Source organism: Oncorhynchus keta, chromosome 21 (genome assembly GCF_023373465.1).
Source record: "Oncorhynchus keta strain PuntledgeMale-10-30-2019 chromosome 21, Oket_V2, whole genome shotgun sequence".
NCBI lineage: Eukaryota > Metazoa > Chordata > Actinopteri > Salmoniformes > Salmonidae > Oncorhynchus > Oncorhynchus keta.
In genome coordinates, this window is record NC_068441.1 from 4,036,791 (window position 1) to 4,053,765 (window position 16,975).

Sequence of the window (16,975 nt, forward strand, 5' to 3'; positions counted from 1 at the left end):
AACTAAATCAAAAGAGCTGTGGCGCAAAGTCACCTCGCCACACGTTTTCCGGCGGTCATGTCGCAAAGTGATAACATTAAAGTGGGACTGCACTTCCTGATTTGGCTTCGTTTTAGATTTGGTTCATTTAGAAATGCTAGCGACCGTGACTGAATTTAAACAGGTTCGGGGTGTGGTTTGATGTGAGTGTCTTGTATGTGTTCGCAGGTGGGAAGAGTTAAACAAATTATTTAGGCAATTAGCTTCAGCAGGCTGGTGTGCAACTGTGGCAAAATTGGTTTGACTTTGGATAACCTATCTCTGGGGATAGTTAGGGACCGTCAATATTTAACACAATGTAAAAGGGACAATATTTTCATGTTGCCCATCTTTTAGTTGTCTCATTCAATGCTTTCAATATATGTATATGAATTTCTACAATTTCATTGGTTTGAGGTTTTTAAGTCATTGAAATTTGGAGGTATTGACATTTAAAACTATTGTCCCATGCACATTGTGTAATTTACCAATTGTGCCTAAATACCCCCATAGGCCCCATAGGGATATCAAATGTCCAACCAAATTGACCATGGGCATTATGATTATGTGCACTCCAATTGATGATTACTAGCGAGATGATTGTTGCTAGTTGTGGGCATGTGGGATGTGGGTAGGATTAAAATGAACCCAGCCCATAGAAAGCTGTTAGGATACCCTTCATTCTGTGACCTCCGGCCTACCATTTTTTCCTATAATTCAAAAACTCAATTTTGGATGAGACTGACTTAATGACCAAAATCATCCGATTTACACTTTGCAGTCAATTTTGAAAACAGAATAAATGTTACTGACTCATATAGATGACACATGTGCCATTTTCAATTTAGAGGCAGTCGCTCTTACCCAGGAATCTGTAGTCGTCATGGCGACTACATCACAACGCGGGCTCAGTCGCATCCAGGGGGCGTGACTGCTGTTCTTCATTCTTCTATCCACTCGCACTTTGCATTGTGTCCATGTCTTTATCAATGTGCTCACACTATCCTCCATGATGGAAACAGTCTTGAAGTCATGTTTTGTAGGAAAATAAATTCAAAATAGTCCTGATGACAGCCTTTGGATCGAATTTTAATAAGATACATCGATTACCAAGGATTAGTACCAATATCAATTGTAGACTATACAAAATATTTTAGCCTATGTACTGCGTAATGATACATTTCGATTTTATGCAGGTATTTTATCAAAGGCATTCACAGTCTTGATCCCTTCCATATCTTTAACAAAAATTGGCATAGGCTATAAACTGTAATGCTAAAAGTAACATTGTAAACATATAACGAATACGTAGCCTAAATTCCCTTTTGTATCAGATCAGAACAATAAGAGCCTAAACAATACTCAGTCTGCTCTCATAGTGCAGTATGTTATGTCCATGATATTTCCAATACGCATAGGTTTCCCATTCAGTCCGGCCATAGCCTATGTTATCATCCGATGAAAATAACATCATACAGACATTGTAGATTATATTGCTATTCATGACAAGAACACTGAACACTGATAAGTGAACTTTCTCCCTCAAAAAAACCCCCACAAAGACAGCTCTGTTTAGATTCGGGGGGTAAATATGCAACACGTACAACCTATCGAACTACCGAACATCAACACCTATTTTTGACTGAAGGACGAATCGAACGATCACAGTACGGTTAAACCTGTCTGGTACACTATAGCGGTGCACACTCCACCTGGCAGATACATTATGCACCGACACGTCACAATTAGCCATCATAGAAAAAATAGTCGTCGCAACTGTATTATATCTATCGTCATACTCCATATAAAGTGAAAGCGTTTACACATCCGTAAATATCTTTTTGATGTTCACGCAGTTTTGGTTATTCTCATTTGTGAAGTTGGGCTGTTTATACCCACTGTTGATGCCCTCCTCTATATATTCCGACTTGCCCAGAGATGAGGTGCTACGAGTCCTTTTCAGCTCATCTGTGTCTGAGGGTAAGTGCTCGCAGCTGCTGACATGCAAGTACTGTGCGTGCTCTTCTCCATCAGTCTCCCTATGGTAAAAGTAATTGAAGTTCGAGACAATAACTGGCACAGGGAGAGCAATAGTTAACACTCCGGCAATAGCACACAATGACCCAACAATTTTGCCACCAATGGTCACAGGGTGCATGTCTCCATATCCGACAGTAGTCATGGTGACCACAGCCCACCAAAACGCATCTGGGATGCTTGTAAAACTGGATGACGGGTCATCGGCCTCAGCAAAGTAAACAGCACTTGAGAAAAGGATAACTCCAATAAAAAGGAAAAATATCAACAGTCCAAGTTCCCTCATGCTGGCCTTTAGTGTCTGCCCTAAAATCTGCAGCCCCTTAGAGTGCCTGGAGAGCTTGAAGATGCGAAAGACTCTCACGAGCCTTATCACTCTGAGAATGGCCAGGGACATGGCTTGCTGACCGTTACCCTGCTTCTCAGCCAGTTCTGTCCCCAAAGTGATAAAGTAGGGAAATATGGCGACAATGTCGATTATGTTCATTATGTTTTTTGAGAACGTGGATTTGCTGGGGCACGCGAAGAACCTGACCAGCAACTCAAAAGAGAACCATATTATGCAAAGTGTCTCTATCACAAAGAAAGGGTCGGTGAATGGATTTACGTGGTAGGAGGCCGTCCCGTTGACGGTAAGTGCCACAGTGACAGGGTCTCTGTCATCCCGAAACTCAGGCAAGGTCTCCAAACAGAATATAACAATCGAGATTAAAATGACAAGCACGGAGACTATGGCTATTCCCCTAGCTGGCCCAGAGCTTTCAGGGTACTCAAACAAAAGCCAAACCTGCTTTTGGAATTCATTATCTGGTAAAACACGTTCCTCTTCTTTTATGAATCCTTCATCCTCCCGGAATTTTTCCATAGCCTCTTCCCCGAGTTGATAGAAATTGATCTCCTCAGAGAAGATGTCAATGGGCACGTTAACAGGTCTCCTGATGCGCCCTCCCGACTGGTAATAATAGAGAATGGCATCAAAGCTGGGTCGGTTTCTGTCGAAAAAATACTCGTTCCTCAGTGGGTCAAAGTAACGCATCCTCTTTCTCCGGTTCCCGAGCAACGTGTTGGGAAACTGATTGAAAGTTTTTAGTTGAGTTTCGAATCGCAAACCTGAAATGTTGATAACCACCCTCTCGCAGCCGAGCTCTTGCTCATATCGATCCACGGACACGGACTGTCTCGAAAGCGCCATTGACTCCTCCAACATGTTTTCAACTGAAATTACGCCCATCTCCGTCTTTGAGTAACCGTGGTTCTTAACGCTGTGGTCATCCACACAGGTGGTATGGAGGGGTCAGACTGCAACGCGCCTCCTCTAGCTAAACCCCCAAAGACCCTTGGGGAACCAGAGCCGACGCTCATGCGACGCGTCTCCCATCCCCTCTCCTCGTCGTCTCCGCTCGTTGCCACAGTGAAGTGTTTCCGCCCCACGAAGCACACACTGAGGGTTTATAAACACATATCTATTCCCGCCCATGTCGCACATATGTCTGACACACTCCCACCGTTCACCAAATCCGACCCCAACTTGACATAATCATAGACAAGCAGGCGCGGCGCCATCTCACTTTGTTTCCACACCTTGTGTGGAAGCGATAACAGCAAGTTCCCAAAATGTATCGGGTTCCAATGGTTACCTCATTTGATATTTTCCCTGGTTGAAAACATTCTTCAAAACCCCTATCATCTCCCTATCATACATGTACGTTTCTATTGTCTAATATGATGACAATTTCAATTAAATGACAAAACCGTCTGTCGCAAGGGGTTAAATGTAATTTCTATGTTATTTATCTATGTTATTTCTATTGTTTTTTTTTCGGTTTGCTTACTGTTCAGCGCCAACAACCATAGCTCTCCATGGTGCTGAAATAAGCGCTCCATTCATATGACTGATTAGTTGGAAAAACAAATAGGCTATTATTAACGTTACCCATGGCCACAAAACATGGCTCAATGATTCATGACCAATCATTATATCAATCTCTTGCACTTGTTGACGTACTCATAACACATAGGAATTATAACCCAATCGCTGCTATTTTATGTCTACATTTCATCATGAGCAATCATTATTCGCTGTTTATGTACATGTGTCAGTAAAACACCATATATACAAAAGTATATTGCATCCCTTCATATTAGTGGATTCGGCTATTTCAGCCACACCCGCTGCTGACGGGTCTATAAAACTTCGAGCACACCGCCATGCAATCTCCATAGACAAACATTGGCATTAGACTTACCTTACAGAAGAGTTCAGTGACTTTCAACGGGGCACTGTCATTGGATGCCACTTTTTCAACAAGTCAGTTCTTCAAATTTCTGCTCTGATAGAGCTGCCCTGGTCAACTGTAAATGCTGTTATTGTGAAATAGAAACATCTAGGAGCAACAACGGCTCAGCGGTGAAGTGGTAGGCAACAGAAGTTCACAGAATGGGACTGCCGAGTGCTGAAGCGCTTAGTGCGTAAAAATAGTCTGTCCTCAGTTGCAACACTCATTTTCGAGGTCACCATGCGCAAAGCCCAGCATCCGCTGGAGAGGTGTAATGTTCTCCACCATTGGATACTGGAGCAGTGGAAACGTGTTCTCTAGAGTATGAATCACACTTCACCATCTGGCAGTCAGATGGACAAACCTGGGTTTGGCAGATGCTACCTGCCCAAATGCATAATTCCAACTGTAAAGTTTGGTGGATGAGGAGTGATGGTCTGCGGCTGTTTTTCATGGTTCGGACTAGGCCCCTTAGATCCAGTGAAGGGAAATCTCAATGCTTCATCATACAATAACATTCTAGATGACTCTGTGCATCCAACTTTGTGGCAACAGTTTGGGGAAGGCCCTTTCCTGTTTCAGCATGGCAATGCCTCTGTGCACAAAGAGAAGTCCATACAGAAATGGTTTGTCAAGATCGGTGTGGAAGAACTTGACTGGCCTGCACAGAGCCCTGACCTCATCCCCATCAAACACCTATGAGAGGAATTGGATTGCCGACTGCAAGCCAGGTCTAATCACCCAATATCAGTGCCCAACCTCATTAATGCTGTCGTGGCTGAATGGAAGCAATGTCCCCCAGCAATGTTCCAACATCTAGTAGAAAGCCTTCCCAGAAGAGTGGAGGCTGTTATATCAGCAAAGGGAGGACAAACTCCATATTAATGCCCAAGATTTTGGAATGACATGTTTGACGAGCAGGTGTCCACATACATTTGGTCATGTAGTGTACTATGAAGCCTATTGTCCAGACTGCTGGTATGCAGTAGTAATGAATCAATTGCTAAGATCTGGAGACCGTGGCAACAGTAGATCCATTACCACTGTTCACATTTTATCAGATCACAGCACGCAGACCTCACGCCTTAAAATAGGCCATAAAGTCACTTTTCATCACTATATCACAAATGCAGTGCTGTCAGTATTCAATATTCCAAACAGGCTCAAACAAGTGTCTGAACTGAGCTATCAACCTCTGTAGCAGCAGGGGATTGATGAGGAAAATGCAACATCAATGTTCAATCTCAATGGACTACTTATTAATGATGACAAGGGCTCATCAGAGGGAGGGGTTTATGGTCAGCTGCAACACGTTCATCTGTCCAGACAAACAGATCCTCCGCGAAATAAGGTATGACCAAGTTCACTCAAACCAGCAATTCAGGAAAAAAAAAACTCAGTGTGAAAAAATCTGATTGCTCCTGCACCAGTTCTGCACAGCAACATTTCAAGAGCTATAACTGATTCGAAAATGTTATTATTTATATTGGTGAAACAAAGCAAGAATCTAAATTTTCATGAAAGGTTGCATTCTCATAGTGATTGTTTTGAGCGTGCTTTTAAGGCTTTTGGAGTTGGCTGCATTTGAAAAGCTTCTATGGCGCAGCATTTTCCAATAGTAGGGTCAGAACCTCTGGATTTTCTAGTTGTAGAAATATGTTTTTGTCTATTTTGTCTAAATTCAAAAGACATTTGGTGGGTCACAGCCCACAGAAGGTTAATGAAACGCTGCATTAAATGCTTTTTGCATATACAATGAGTGTACAAAACAGTAGGAACACCTTCCTAATAATGAGTTGCACCCCCTTTTGCCCTCAATTTGTCAGGCATAGACTCTACAATATGTTGAAAGCATTCCACAGGAATGCTGGCACATGTTGACTCCAATGCTTCCCACAGTTGTGTCAAGTTGGCTGGATGTCCTTTGGGTGGTAGACCACTCTTGATACACAAGGAAAACGGTTGAGCGTGAAAAATCCAGCAACATTGTAGTTCTTGACACACTCAAACCAATGAGCCTGGCACCTACTACCAAACCCCATTCAAAGGCACTTAAATATTTTGTCTTGCCCATTCCCTCTCTAAATGACACACACACACACAATCCATGTCTCAATTGTCTCAAGGCTTAACAATCCTTTTTTAACCTGTCTCCTCCCCTTCATCTACACTGAAGTGGATTTAACAATCAATAAGGGATCATAGCTATCACCTGAACTCATCTGGTCAGTCTATGACATGGAAAGAGCATGTTTTGTACACTCAGTATATAACTGTAAGACTAAAACTCTGATGTAATTTATATTTAAGGAAGTTGGAGGCTTTGCCACAAAAAAATAACTAAATCAAAATGACTAGAGCAATTATCCTGCTGATCGCCCTTCCCCTCCCTCGTAGGATACTGTTTACGTCTCGTTTGGCCTCCATGGAAACAAAACATTATAAGCTTTCATAGGATGAAAAGTGTTGAGTTGGCGCCAGACATGTTACATAATTTCCAATAAAACATTTGTTGGGACAAGGACAGGAGAGACTATTTCCCAAATGTTTCTAAAATGAAATATCATGAAAAGCCCTTTTCAGTTCAGACACAGAGGAAATAGGCTCTTTGTGTTGAATGTGAAGGCCCTTTTCAATCACTTTAGTGTTGGATCAACAAAGTGACAGATACAAGAAAAGAAAAGACCCTGGGTAGAAGAGACACCTTTCATTTAAACATTTTCATGGACATCCTCTCCTGAATAGACCACCATGGTTACTACTATGATAGGATCTCTGTCTTCTCTCTTCTCCCCCTTTCTCTGTCTGTCTGTCTGTCTGTCTGTCTGTCTGTCTGTCTGTCTGTCTGTCTGTCTGTCTGTCTGTCTGTCTGTCTGTCTGTCTGTCTCTGTCTCTGTCTCTGTCTCTGTCTCTGTCTCTGTCTCTGTCTCTGTCTCTGTCTCTGTCTCTCTCGCTCTCTCTCTCTCTCGCTCTGTCTCTCTCGCTCTGTCTCTCTTTCCCTCTTTCTCTAAATGCACATCTTCAGCTAACAGTAAATACAATTTAAATCGGTAATTTACCCAGGGAATTTGTGTAAGCACTAAGCAGTCTGTTTGTCCCTGTAAACAGTGAGGGAGTAACTGTTCTGAACCCTGTCTGACCCACTCGGGATCTGATCTTACACTTTGAGAAACGTAATGTTTTCATGTATCTCTTCATATGTCTTTCCTTTTTTCGGAAGTGGTTCGATGTGTTCAATTACAGTTTTTCTCAGTCGCTTTGGTGCATTTTTCACATCATCTCTAACATGTGCAAAATAATAAGTGCATTTCTCAGAACAATTTGTACAAACTGCAATATACAATAGATATGTTTCTAAAGCTAGTCAGTCACAAAAAATCCTTAGTACATCTCTCAAAAGTAAATATTCATGCCAATGATCATGTCAGTGTCATCAGAATGATAAGTCATTGAGTCATTGTTCACGAACATGGTCGTCAAAATGTTTAGGCATTTTGTCAATGTAACTGTGTACTTTGACAGTATTACCTGATGTAAACTTAGGCTACAGTTTGGATGACAGTTACTGTATTGAAAATGCACAAGGCTGCACTTCTATGGCATGTATCAATTTCAACAGTACTATTTACATATTACTGTATGTGGGTTATTGATTGAAAGAGACTGGACAACCCAAGGGGCACAAAGCAAAAAAAACTAAATTAGAAAGAAACACAGGAAACCACCCCTAAGGCACAACTTTGTCCGCAGCACTGTTGTGCTGTCTCTACACATCCAGACGTTCCTGTCTGTCGGCCCACATAATTCTCATCCACATCACACCGGATATTTTCTCTTCCAATGCAACGTGGAAAGAATCTTTTGGAATGCCTTATCCATCCTCTGCAGGCGTCTACTGTGATGTCCTCACATGCTGCATCCATTGCAGCCAGCAGGGTCATCTGTGTGTGTGGCTGACGATCGTACACCTTCCACCTCCATGCTGAAAATAATTCCTCAATTGGGTTAAGGAATGGTGAATAAGGTGGGAGGAATTCTACGAGCATCCTCGGGTGGGTCACAAACCATTGCCTTATGATGTTTGATCGATGGAAACTCACATTATCACAAATGACCACATACTTTGGCAAAACCTCCCTAAACAGACCCCTCTCATCATCAGGGATGTCTCTAAAAAGTTGAGTAGATGCTGGGTGTTGTATGGCCCTATAAGGGGGATATGGGTTAGGACACCATGCTCCGAAATAGCAGCACACATGGTGATATTTCCTCCCCGTTGGCCTGGCAAATCCAAATTGCTAGGACCATGGTGCAAATAGCCTCCTCCTGTTGAGGTGTGAAAAGGCGTCCTCTGCCACCGGTTTGAGGTAATCTTGCAGTCCTATGTGGGGAAAAATGCAGTGATGCATCGCACACTTTCACATAGACAAAAACTATGCGAACACACATTTTACTGTAAAACATTGCAACTCTGTGTTGTGGCCTGTCTATATATGCTTGCCAATTGATTCTTCATGAGATGCACCTTTGAGAAATTTAGACAACAGGTTGATTGTTGGTTGAACTAACACTTTACATTCCTTCAGGAGTGAGGGTCAATTTCACCTGCACGAGTCATCAATTCACATTTTTGTACAAAAGGTCTAATAGAAATGTGCAAAACTATGCTTGACAGTTTATGACAAATAGTTCAACAATTTTGCATGTAATGGCTTATGCAAGGAACTAATGCCTAGATGTTTTGAGGGGTAAGACTATTCAACAGAGAACCATCTACTATATTTTGATCAACATGACATGAGCAATTGATAATGTGGAAAAAAGCTGACACTTGTACATTATCAATTGCAATTTGTTCAAAGGAATAAGAAATTGCTTTAATGATGTGCACAAGTGACTAGATGATTTGGAATTTGTACAAGTAGTATCAAGAATTGCACTTTTGATCTAAGAAATGCACCAAAGCGACTGAGAAAAACTGTAATGGGGACGAAGGGTCATTCATTCAGGAGTTCTGACATCGTTTGATAGGCCCGTTTCATATTCAGACATCATTAATCACACCTGCCTAATGTCATTTTGGTGACGGTGTCAGGGGTGTGCATCATCTGCATCTTTGCATATGACATCCACGTGTTCTTGTGTGTTCGAGAGAGCGAGAGCGAGAGAAAGAGAGAAAGAGAGAAAGAGAGAAAGAGAGAGAGAGAGAGCATGGAATTCCCCACTGTGTACAACCAATGTGAGATCCAAGATGTCAGTCAGGCTGCAAATCAAGTTGGTTATTTGAACTGTTCCAGTCACAATGTAACGCCACCAAAAGTGATTGATCCTCCCATCTAGAACAGGCCAGGGCAGTGGTTGGACATGAACAACCTTTTTCCCAGACATCCCCATGCTCAATTTCACGTACAGTAGTTGCATTAATAGTTCATAGGCTTTCATATAAAGTCCCTGCATGCATTTACCACATTCGAAACCCATTCCAACCTACCAATGGGAATTGTTCTGCGTTCTCTAATCTTAGGAGTGAAGAGCACTGGGCTACAACTTACATTTCGGCAGGGAATGTTGATCTTTGGTACGGCTGAAATGTAACATGATATTCGAAACTGCTTTGTGCGATTGTCTCACGGCTTAGGACAAGGCCCTTGCATGCCAAAGCACACTGGGAACAACCGTAATAATTCCCTCGGAAACAAAACAGTCTTATCTGCACTGGGGAACAAAGAGAATATGCCACTCCAGTCATGCTTCGACTGCAATACACCAGGCCAGATGACATTTCTTCAATGCGGTTCATGTTTTATCATAGTAATGATGCTTAGGTGCCTCTTTGACTAATGAGAAACAAGTCTTTTTTGTCCGTCTGCTCCAGCTCGTAAGCACACGGTGGAATCCATAGAGCCAGAGAGAGACCAGGGGCCATCGATATATAATCCATTGGCTGTGCGTGGAATCACTACACACTACACTGTCTATCTACACCAGGGGTCTCCAGCCTCTGTAGCATGAGAGCTACTTTTTAATTATTTATTTTTTTTCTAGCTTTCAAATAGGCACATTCTTCTCTTCTCCTCTACCCCACAACTCCTCCCAAGGTCCTTAGTGTACAAGTAGTGCACTATGTTTTCTGTTAATATACCAAGTAAAATAATGTTTAATTAACAACTCTAAGGGGGCCTATATAATCTGTGATCACCCCCCCCCCCCAAAATTAAAAAAAATATATATTTTTATATTTTCCTAAATAATGTGTTCTCAGTTTTATTTCTCCTGGTTTCATACTTTTTTTGATTTTCACTCTCAAATGAAGAAAACCTCATAGAGAAACAACACAGTTGTATGTGTGCATACCAGTGCTTAAATCACATCAGAATACATTTAGTTTAGGTTTGGAAGAAAACTAACCAATTTCGTTTTTTTGAGTGTAATGTGCCATCTAATGGGTCTGTCATGCCATGGTTAAGTACTGCTGCTGCTCATTTCATGGCAAAGTTTGCAAATAATAGATACAAATGATACTTACTCATGATATATTTCTGGGATAATGTCAATGTTGAAATTAATTGCTTGCGGTTTCCGATACTTGTGAGATTTGTTTGTGAGAGTTTGCGGTGGTGAACATTCTATGTACTTTCAGAATTATGCGGCGAGCTACTCATAGGTGGGCAGTAGCTCGCAAACAACCTTTTGGAGCACCCTGATCTATACAATATTGCGGGTCAAGGTCATAAATAACATAACATAAGATTGTCATTTATTTCAACCAGACTACAATTTGGCAGCGAGAGAGATCCACTAGTGTTCATTTGGATCCAATTAGATCCAATGCAGCAGATGTCCGCATTCTGCATTGGGGTAATTTGTTCCAATTAGATCTATACAGCAGATGTCTGCAATCTGCATTTCCCCATCACGGGAGTAACTAATTACCTTAACTCATTTGAGTAAACTAATACTATGCGAAAATGATATTGTGTTAAAAATAATGTGTTGAAAGTATATACATCAGTGTAATTAAATGTACATAATCAACTTATACATGATACACAAATTAAACAATTTAATACAATGTTTCATTTCTTATATGAAGTGTACTTTTTTTTTATAAATGGAACAATAGGAAACTTAAATTGCGGTCTGGTATACTCAGTGATGTTTTTTCTTCTTCATTAATTAGGTCTTGCCACCACGGAAATGTGAACAGCAGCTGCTTCCACGGCAACGTGCAAAACAAGCATGACACACATACCAAACGGCCTGGGGGGATAGATTGAAGCTTCCCATCAACTTAGCTATACGCTCTAATATCACAGGTAAATACACACACACACACACACACACACACACACACACACACACACACACACACACACACACACACACACACACACACACACACACACACACACACACACACACACACACACACACACACACCACACACACACAGATCAGAGGCTTTGCATTTAAAATGCTGTAGACAAACCTCTCCGCTTCCATAATAAGCCTCCTCTGTGGAGGTCATACATACAGGGAGGATAATGCACTGTATGTATTGGATAAAAATATCCAACCAAACAATCATTGTGTGATACATCATTACAAATGACTGCTATTGTGATCATTTGACTCACAAGATCATGAATAGAAGCCCGAAGATCCATTTTAATAAGAGTTTTACCGACCCATAATCACCAGAAAGTGACATTCAAGGTAAATGTTTAGTGCGATATACTGTAGTACAACCTCTTGACGAGTGACAGAACACCAGCTAAGACTTACAGCCCCAGAAATGTCATATGGCATATCACATCTTAAGACACTATTACAAATGACACCACGGCAATGAGATGTGAAGGTCATCTGAAGTAGAGGAGGCGTGCAGGGAATAGGTTATCCAACCTCCTGGATTACTGCTTCCTCACACCATATACTATATGACATCCTGTCAAGGTAATGGATTGAGCAGAAAGCCACCCCCCTTGGGTATTAGGTCAATGCTTTCTGTCTGATCACAGTTGAAGAGGTGGGCCATATTTCAAGGATGACTTGAAAAGGAAGCTAACAGAGTGTAAGAGATGGGTGAGGAGGTATAGGAGATACCGTAAATTGTCTCAAGGCTAATAAAAATCCTTCTTTAACCTGTTTCCTCCCCTTCATCTATGCTGATCGAAGTGGATTTTAACAAGTGATGTCAATAAGGGAGCATAGGTTTCACCTGGACTCACCTGGTCAGTGAATGTCATGGAAAGTGCAGGTGTTCTTAATGTTTTGTATACTCAGTGTATATAAATTATGAGTTATTTTTCTTATGTAATATCTTGTTGTTGTTGTCTATTACTTTTATGCACTTATTCCTCTAAAATTCATTGGTTACGTCCCTGTTAGTGAGCATTTCTCCTTCACCAATCAGATAATCAGATAATTCACCCACCTGACAGGTGTGACATATCAAGAAGCTAATTAAACAGGATGATCATTCCACAGGTGCACCTTGTGCTGGGGGACAATAAAAGGCCATTCTAACATGTGCAATTTGGTCACACAACACAATGCTACAGATATCTCAAGTTTTAAGCATGCAGCTGGCATACTGACTGCAGGAATGTCCACCAGAGCTGTTGCCAGAGAATTGAATGTTCATTTCTATACGATAAGCAGGCTCAGGATCAGGGGCAGGCAGAGTGGTCAGGCGGGCGGGCTCAGGGTAGGGACAGGCAAGGGTCAAAACCAGGTGGACGAGAAAAGGGAGGCTGTGGAAAAGCAGGAGCTGATACAAAAACGCTGGTTGACTTGACAAACAAGATGAAATGACAACAGACAAACAGAGAACAGGGCTGTGAGACATGGGTTTAACTCGGGACACATGAAAGGTGGGGTGTATATGAAGGTTACGGGGGAAACAGAAGATGAACAGCAGAGGGACTAATAATTTTAGACATGGGAAACGGGCCAATAAACTGGGGGAGGGGCAGATCCCGGATGGATAGCCATACCTTCTGCCTGAGACGATACCAGGGAGCCGGGGTCTGATGGCGATCCGCTTGTCGTCAATACCTGGAGGTGGTCTTGAGGAGGGTGCATCCAAGCTTTCCTCCAGGGACGACGACAGCTGAGCAGAAGGTACGCTGACTTCTTCCTCCTGCTCGGGGAAGAGCGGGGGCTGATACCTCAGAGAATATTCAAATGGCGTTAGGCCCGTGGCAGAGCAGGGAAGAGAGTTGCATGTGTATAACACCCAGACTTTTTTTCCTAAGGTCTTGGCTGAGGTCTTGGCTGATTTATTTTGATTTTCCTATGATGTCAAGCAAAGAGTCACTGGGTTTGAAGGTAGGCCTTGAAATACATCCACAGGTACAATGTATGAGTTATGGCTTCACACCCCCTAATGTGGATAAAGTGTTACTTGTCTAACAGAACACAGAGCGTGCTCTTAATAGAAGCCTCTGCAACATAATCCAGGTAGAATCAGGAATTCCCCAGGGCAGCTGTCTAGACCCCTTACTTTTTCAATCTTTACTAATAACATGAGAAAAGCCCATGTGTCTATGTTTGTGGATGACTCAACACTATACACGTCAGCTACTACAGTAACTGAAATGACTGCAACACTTAAAAAAGAGCTGCAGTTAGTTTAAAAATGGGTGGAAATGAATAAGTTGGTCCTAAATATTGTATTTGGCTCAAAGTGGAAGAGAGATTGTCTTCATCACTACTTGTTCTTGTAAAAGGTTGACAAGCTGAATGTACCGAGCTGTGTGTTTAAAATACTAGCACACAGCTTGGACATACATGCATACCCCACAAGACATGCCACCAGAGGTCTCTTCACAATCCCCAAGTCCAGAACAAACTATGGGAGGTGCTCAGTACTACAGAGAGCCATGGCGACATGCAACTCCATTCCACATCAGGTAACTGATGCAAGCAGTAGAATCAGATTAAAGAAACAGGTAAAAATACACGTTATGGAACAACGGGGACTGTGAAGAAACACACACAAAGGTAGAGACACGCATATGCATACATTGTGATATTGATGTATGGTGGTATTATACATTGTGTACTGTAGATATGTAGTGGTGTAATAATGTTATATGATGTACTGTTTTATCTTTTGTTTTATATGAAATGTAAGTGCTTTAATATGTTTGGACCCCAGGAAGTGTAGCTGCTGCCTAAGCAGCAGCTAATGGGGATCATTCATAAATATAAATAAAAATGCATATAGTCCGGGTGGCCATTTCAATAGTCACTGCGGGTACAACATCTCCTATTCACTTCCTGATGAACTAAGTCACCGTATCTGTGTATTTGTCAATGTTATTATCAGAGGCTACCCGGAACATATCCCAGTCTGTGTGATCAAAAGAATCCTGAAGGATGGATTCTTATTGGTCAGACCGGAAAGGAACCTTTTAGAGCTCACTTCAGACCGGTACTTTATGCGTTTCAGTTTGACTGTGACCTCTCCAGCTTGCTGACAAGAAAGAGTGATTCGTTTAATATTTACTTTGCGTGTCCAGTGTAAGAAATTACGATCAAGACTATCCTACTAATGGGACATTAACAACTGTAATATCTTATGTTTCACCAAGTCGTGGCTGAACGACGACATGGATAATATAGAGCTGGCACAATTTTCCACGCACCGGCAGGACAGAGAAGCTACGTCTGGTAAGATGAGGGGTAGGGGTGTGTGTTAATTTGTCAATAACAGCGGGTGCGCGATGTCTAATATTAAAGAAGTAATAAAGCAGGAAGTACCAGTTACTCACTCAATGCGGAACTGATCAGATGGCGCGGATGCTACGGTACAGGACTATTGTGATAGCACAGACTGGAATATGTTCCGAGATTCATCCAACGGCATTCAGGAGTATACCACCTCAGTCATCGGCTTCATCAATAAGTGCATCGACGACGTGACCCACAGTGACCGTACGTACATATCCCAATCAGAAGCCATGGAGTACAGGCGACATCCACGTTGAGCTAAAGGCTAGAGCTGCTGCTTTCAAGGAGCAGGCAACTAATCCGGACGCTTATAAGAAATCCCGCTATGCCCTCAGATGAACCATCAAACAAGCAAAGCATCAATACTGGATTAAGATTAAAACCGACTACACCGGCTCTTATGCTAAATATAAAAAATAATTATTTTCATAACTCTTTCTTGACCTGCACTGTTGGTTAAGGGCTTGTAAGTAAGCATTTCACAGCAAGGTCTATACTTGTTGTATTCTGCGCATGTGTCAAATAAAGTTGGATTTGATTTGAAGTCTCTGACTATAACATTACTCATTTTTAGATTACATGAGCATTTCTCATCAGTGGAGTTTGATTTATGACATTATGTATGTGAAAACGGAGAGAGTACTATTACTGAATATGGTGTATGAAGGGAGGGGGGGGGGGATACTGAACCAAACAGAAGATTGGACCAAGTGGACAAATGGAGATTTCTCAGCAGACCAGAGACAGATCACAAATGAACTGGGATCTGTGAGAAGCCAACTTGACAGAACAATGAAGTGAAAGTGAAGTGAGACGATTTCAGAAAATGGGAGAGGGAAGCAAAACACGCAAAAAAAATAAAGCTGTAAGAGGTCTGACGGTCAAACAAGTGGAACCACCAGAGAAGAAAGAGGAGGACGAAGAGAAGAAAAAAGAAGAAGCCCGGCTGGCCCTTCAGAGGGGAACCATTTCATGGGACCTCTCTGGTATCCATCACTGCCAAATCCTCCACCAGCGGACAGAGTTGGTGGCCTCCTACCCCTACACAAACCATTTGGGGGTGGGCCTGGGGTTTAGGAGCTTTCGGAAGAGCTGCAGAACAGGTTACCAGCAAAAACAAGAAAGAGAGGAAACGAGCTGAGAGGAACAGAAGAGAGAGAAAGTGAAAAAAGAAGTAGAAGACCTCAGAAGAGAACTGGGGAAATGTAAGAGAGAAGAGAGAATGTACATTTACATTTACATTTAAGTCATTTAGCAGACGCTCTTATCCAGAGCGACTTACAAATTGGTGCATACACCTTATGACAACCAGTGGAACAGCCACTTGCATCTAAATCTTGTTGGGGGAGAAGGGGGTGAGAAGGATTACTTACCCTTACTTACCCTATCCTAGAAATACAAGACGCAAATGAAGTGCAAGCAGCAGGAGAATGCCAGTAAAGTAGCTGAGCAGAAGAAGATGAAACAAGCGGCAGTGAGGACAGCAGCAAGGAGAAAGACAGAAATATACGAGAAAGAAGAAAAAGCCTCCCCGGGAATGTATCTGATAATACGCTGCCCCAACTCCAATGGAGGTGGGGGCGTGTTGGACATGGAGAGACCCGTTGGATGTTGATGAAATTAAAGTGATAGTGGGTGATGTCACTGACCCAGAAAAAAAGGTGCTGTAAAGTTTGAAGAAGAGGTGAAAGCAATCGTCTCCATGTATAACCTCACCACCAGAGAAATTGAAGAAATACTCTGCCCCTGCTTGAAATTGAAACATACAGCGCCAGTCAAAAGTTTGGACACACCTTCTCATTCAAGGGTTTTTCTTTATTTGTACTGGATTTAAAATAATAGTGAAGACATCAACGATGAAACAACACATATGAAACCATGTAGTAACCAAATAAAGAAAATAC

General features: G+C 42.0%; 1 protein-coding gene across 1 annotated transcript; it reads right to left on the reverse strand.

Annotated features, from left to right (window-relative positions):
- Positions 1-1,086: 1,086 nt before the first annotated feature.
- Positions 1,087-3,554, reverse strand: LOC118399965 (potassium voltage-gated channel subfamily A member 3-like). The gene has a single exon (XM_035796241.2). It carries the CDS (start codon positions 3,284-3,286, stop codon positions 1,838-1,840), a length of 1,449 nt encoding a protein of 482 aa, XP_035652134.1. The 5' UTR covers positions 3,287-3,554; the 3' UTR covers positions 1,087-1,837.
- Positions 3,555-16,975: the final 13,421 nt, after the last annotated feature.

What these genes read in the sequence shown, in the direction of transcription:
- LOC118399965 (XM_035796241.2), bottom strand. Translation starts at nt 3,286, where the DNA reads ATGGGCGTAATTTCAGTTGAAAACATGTTGGAGGAGTCAATGGCGCTT.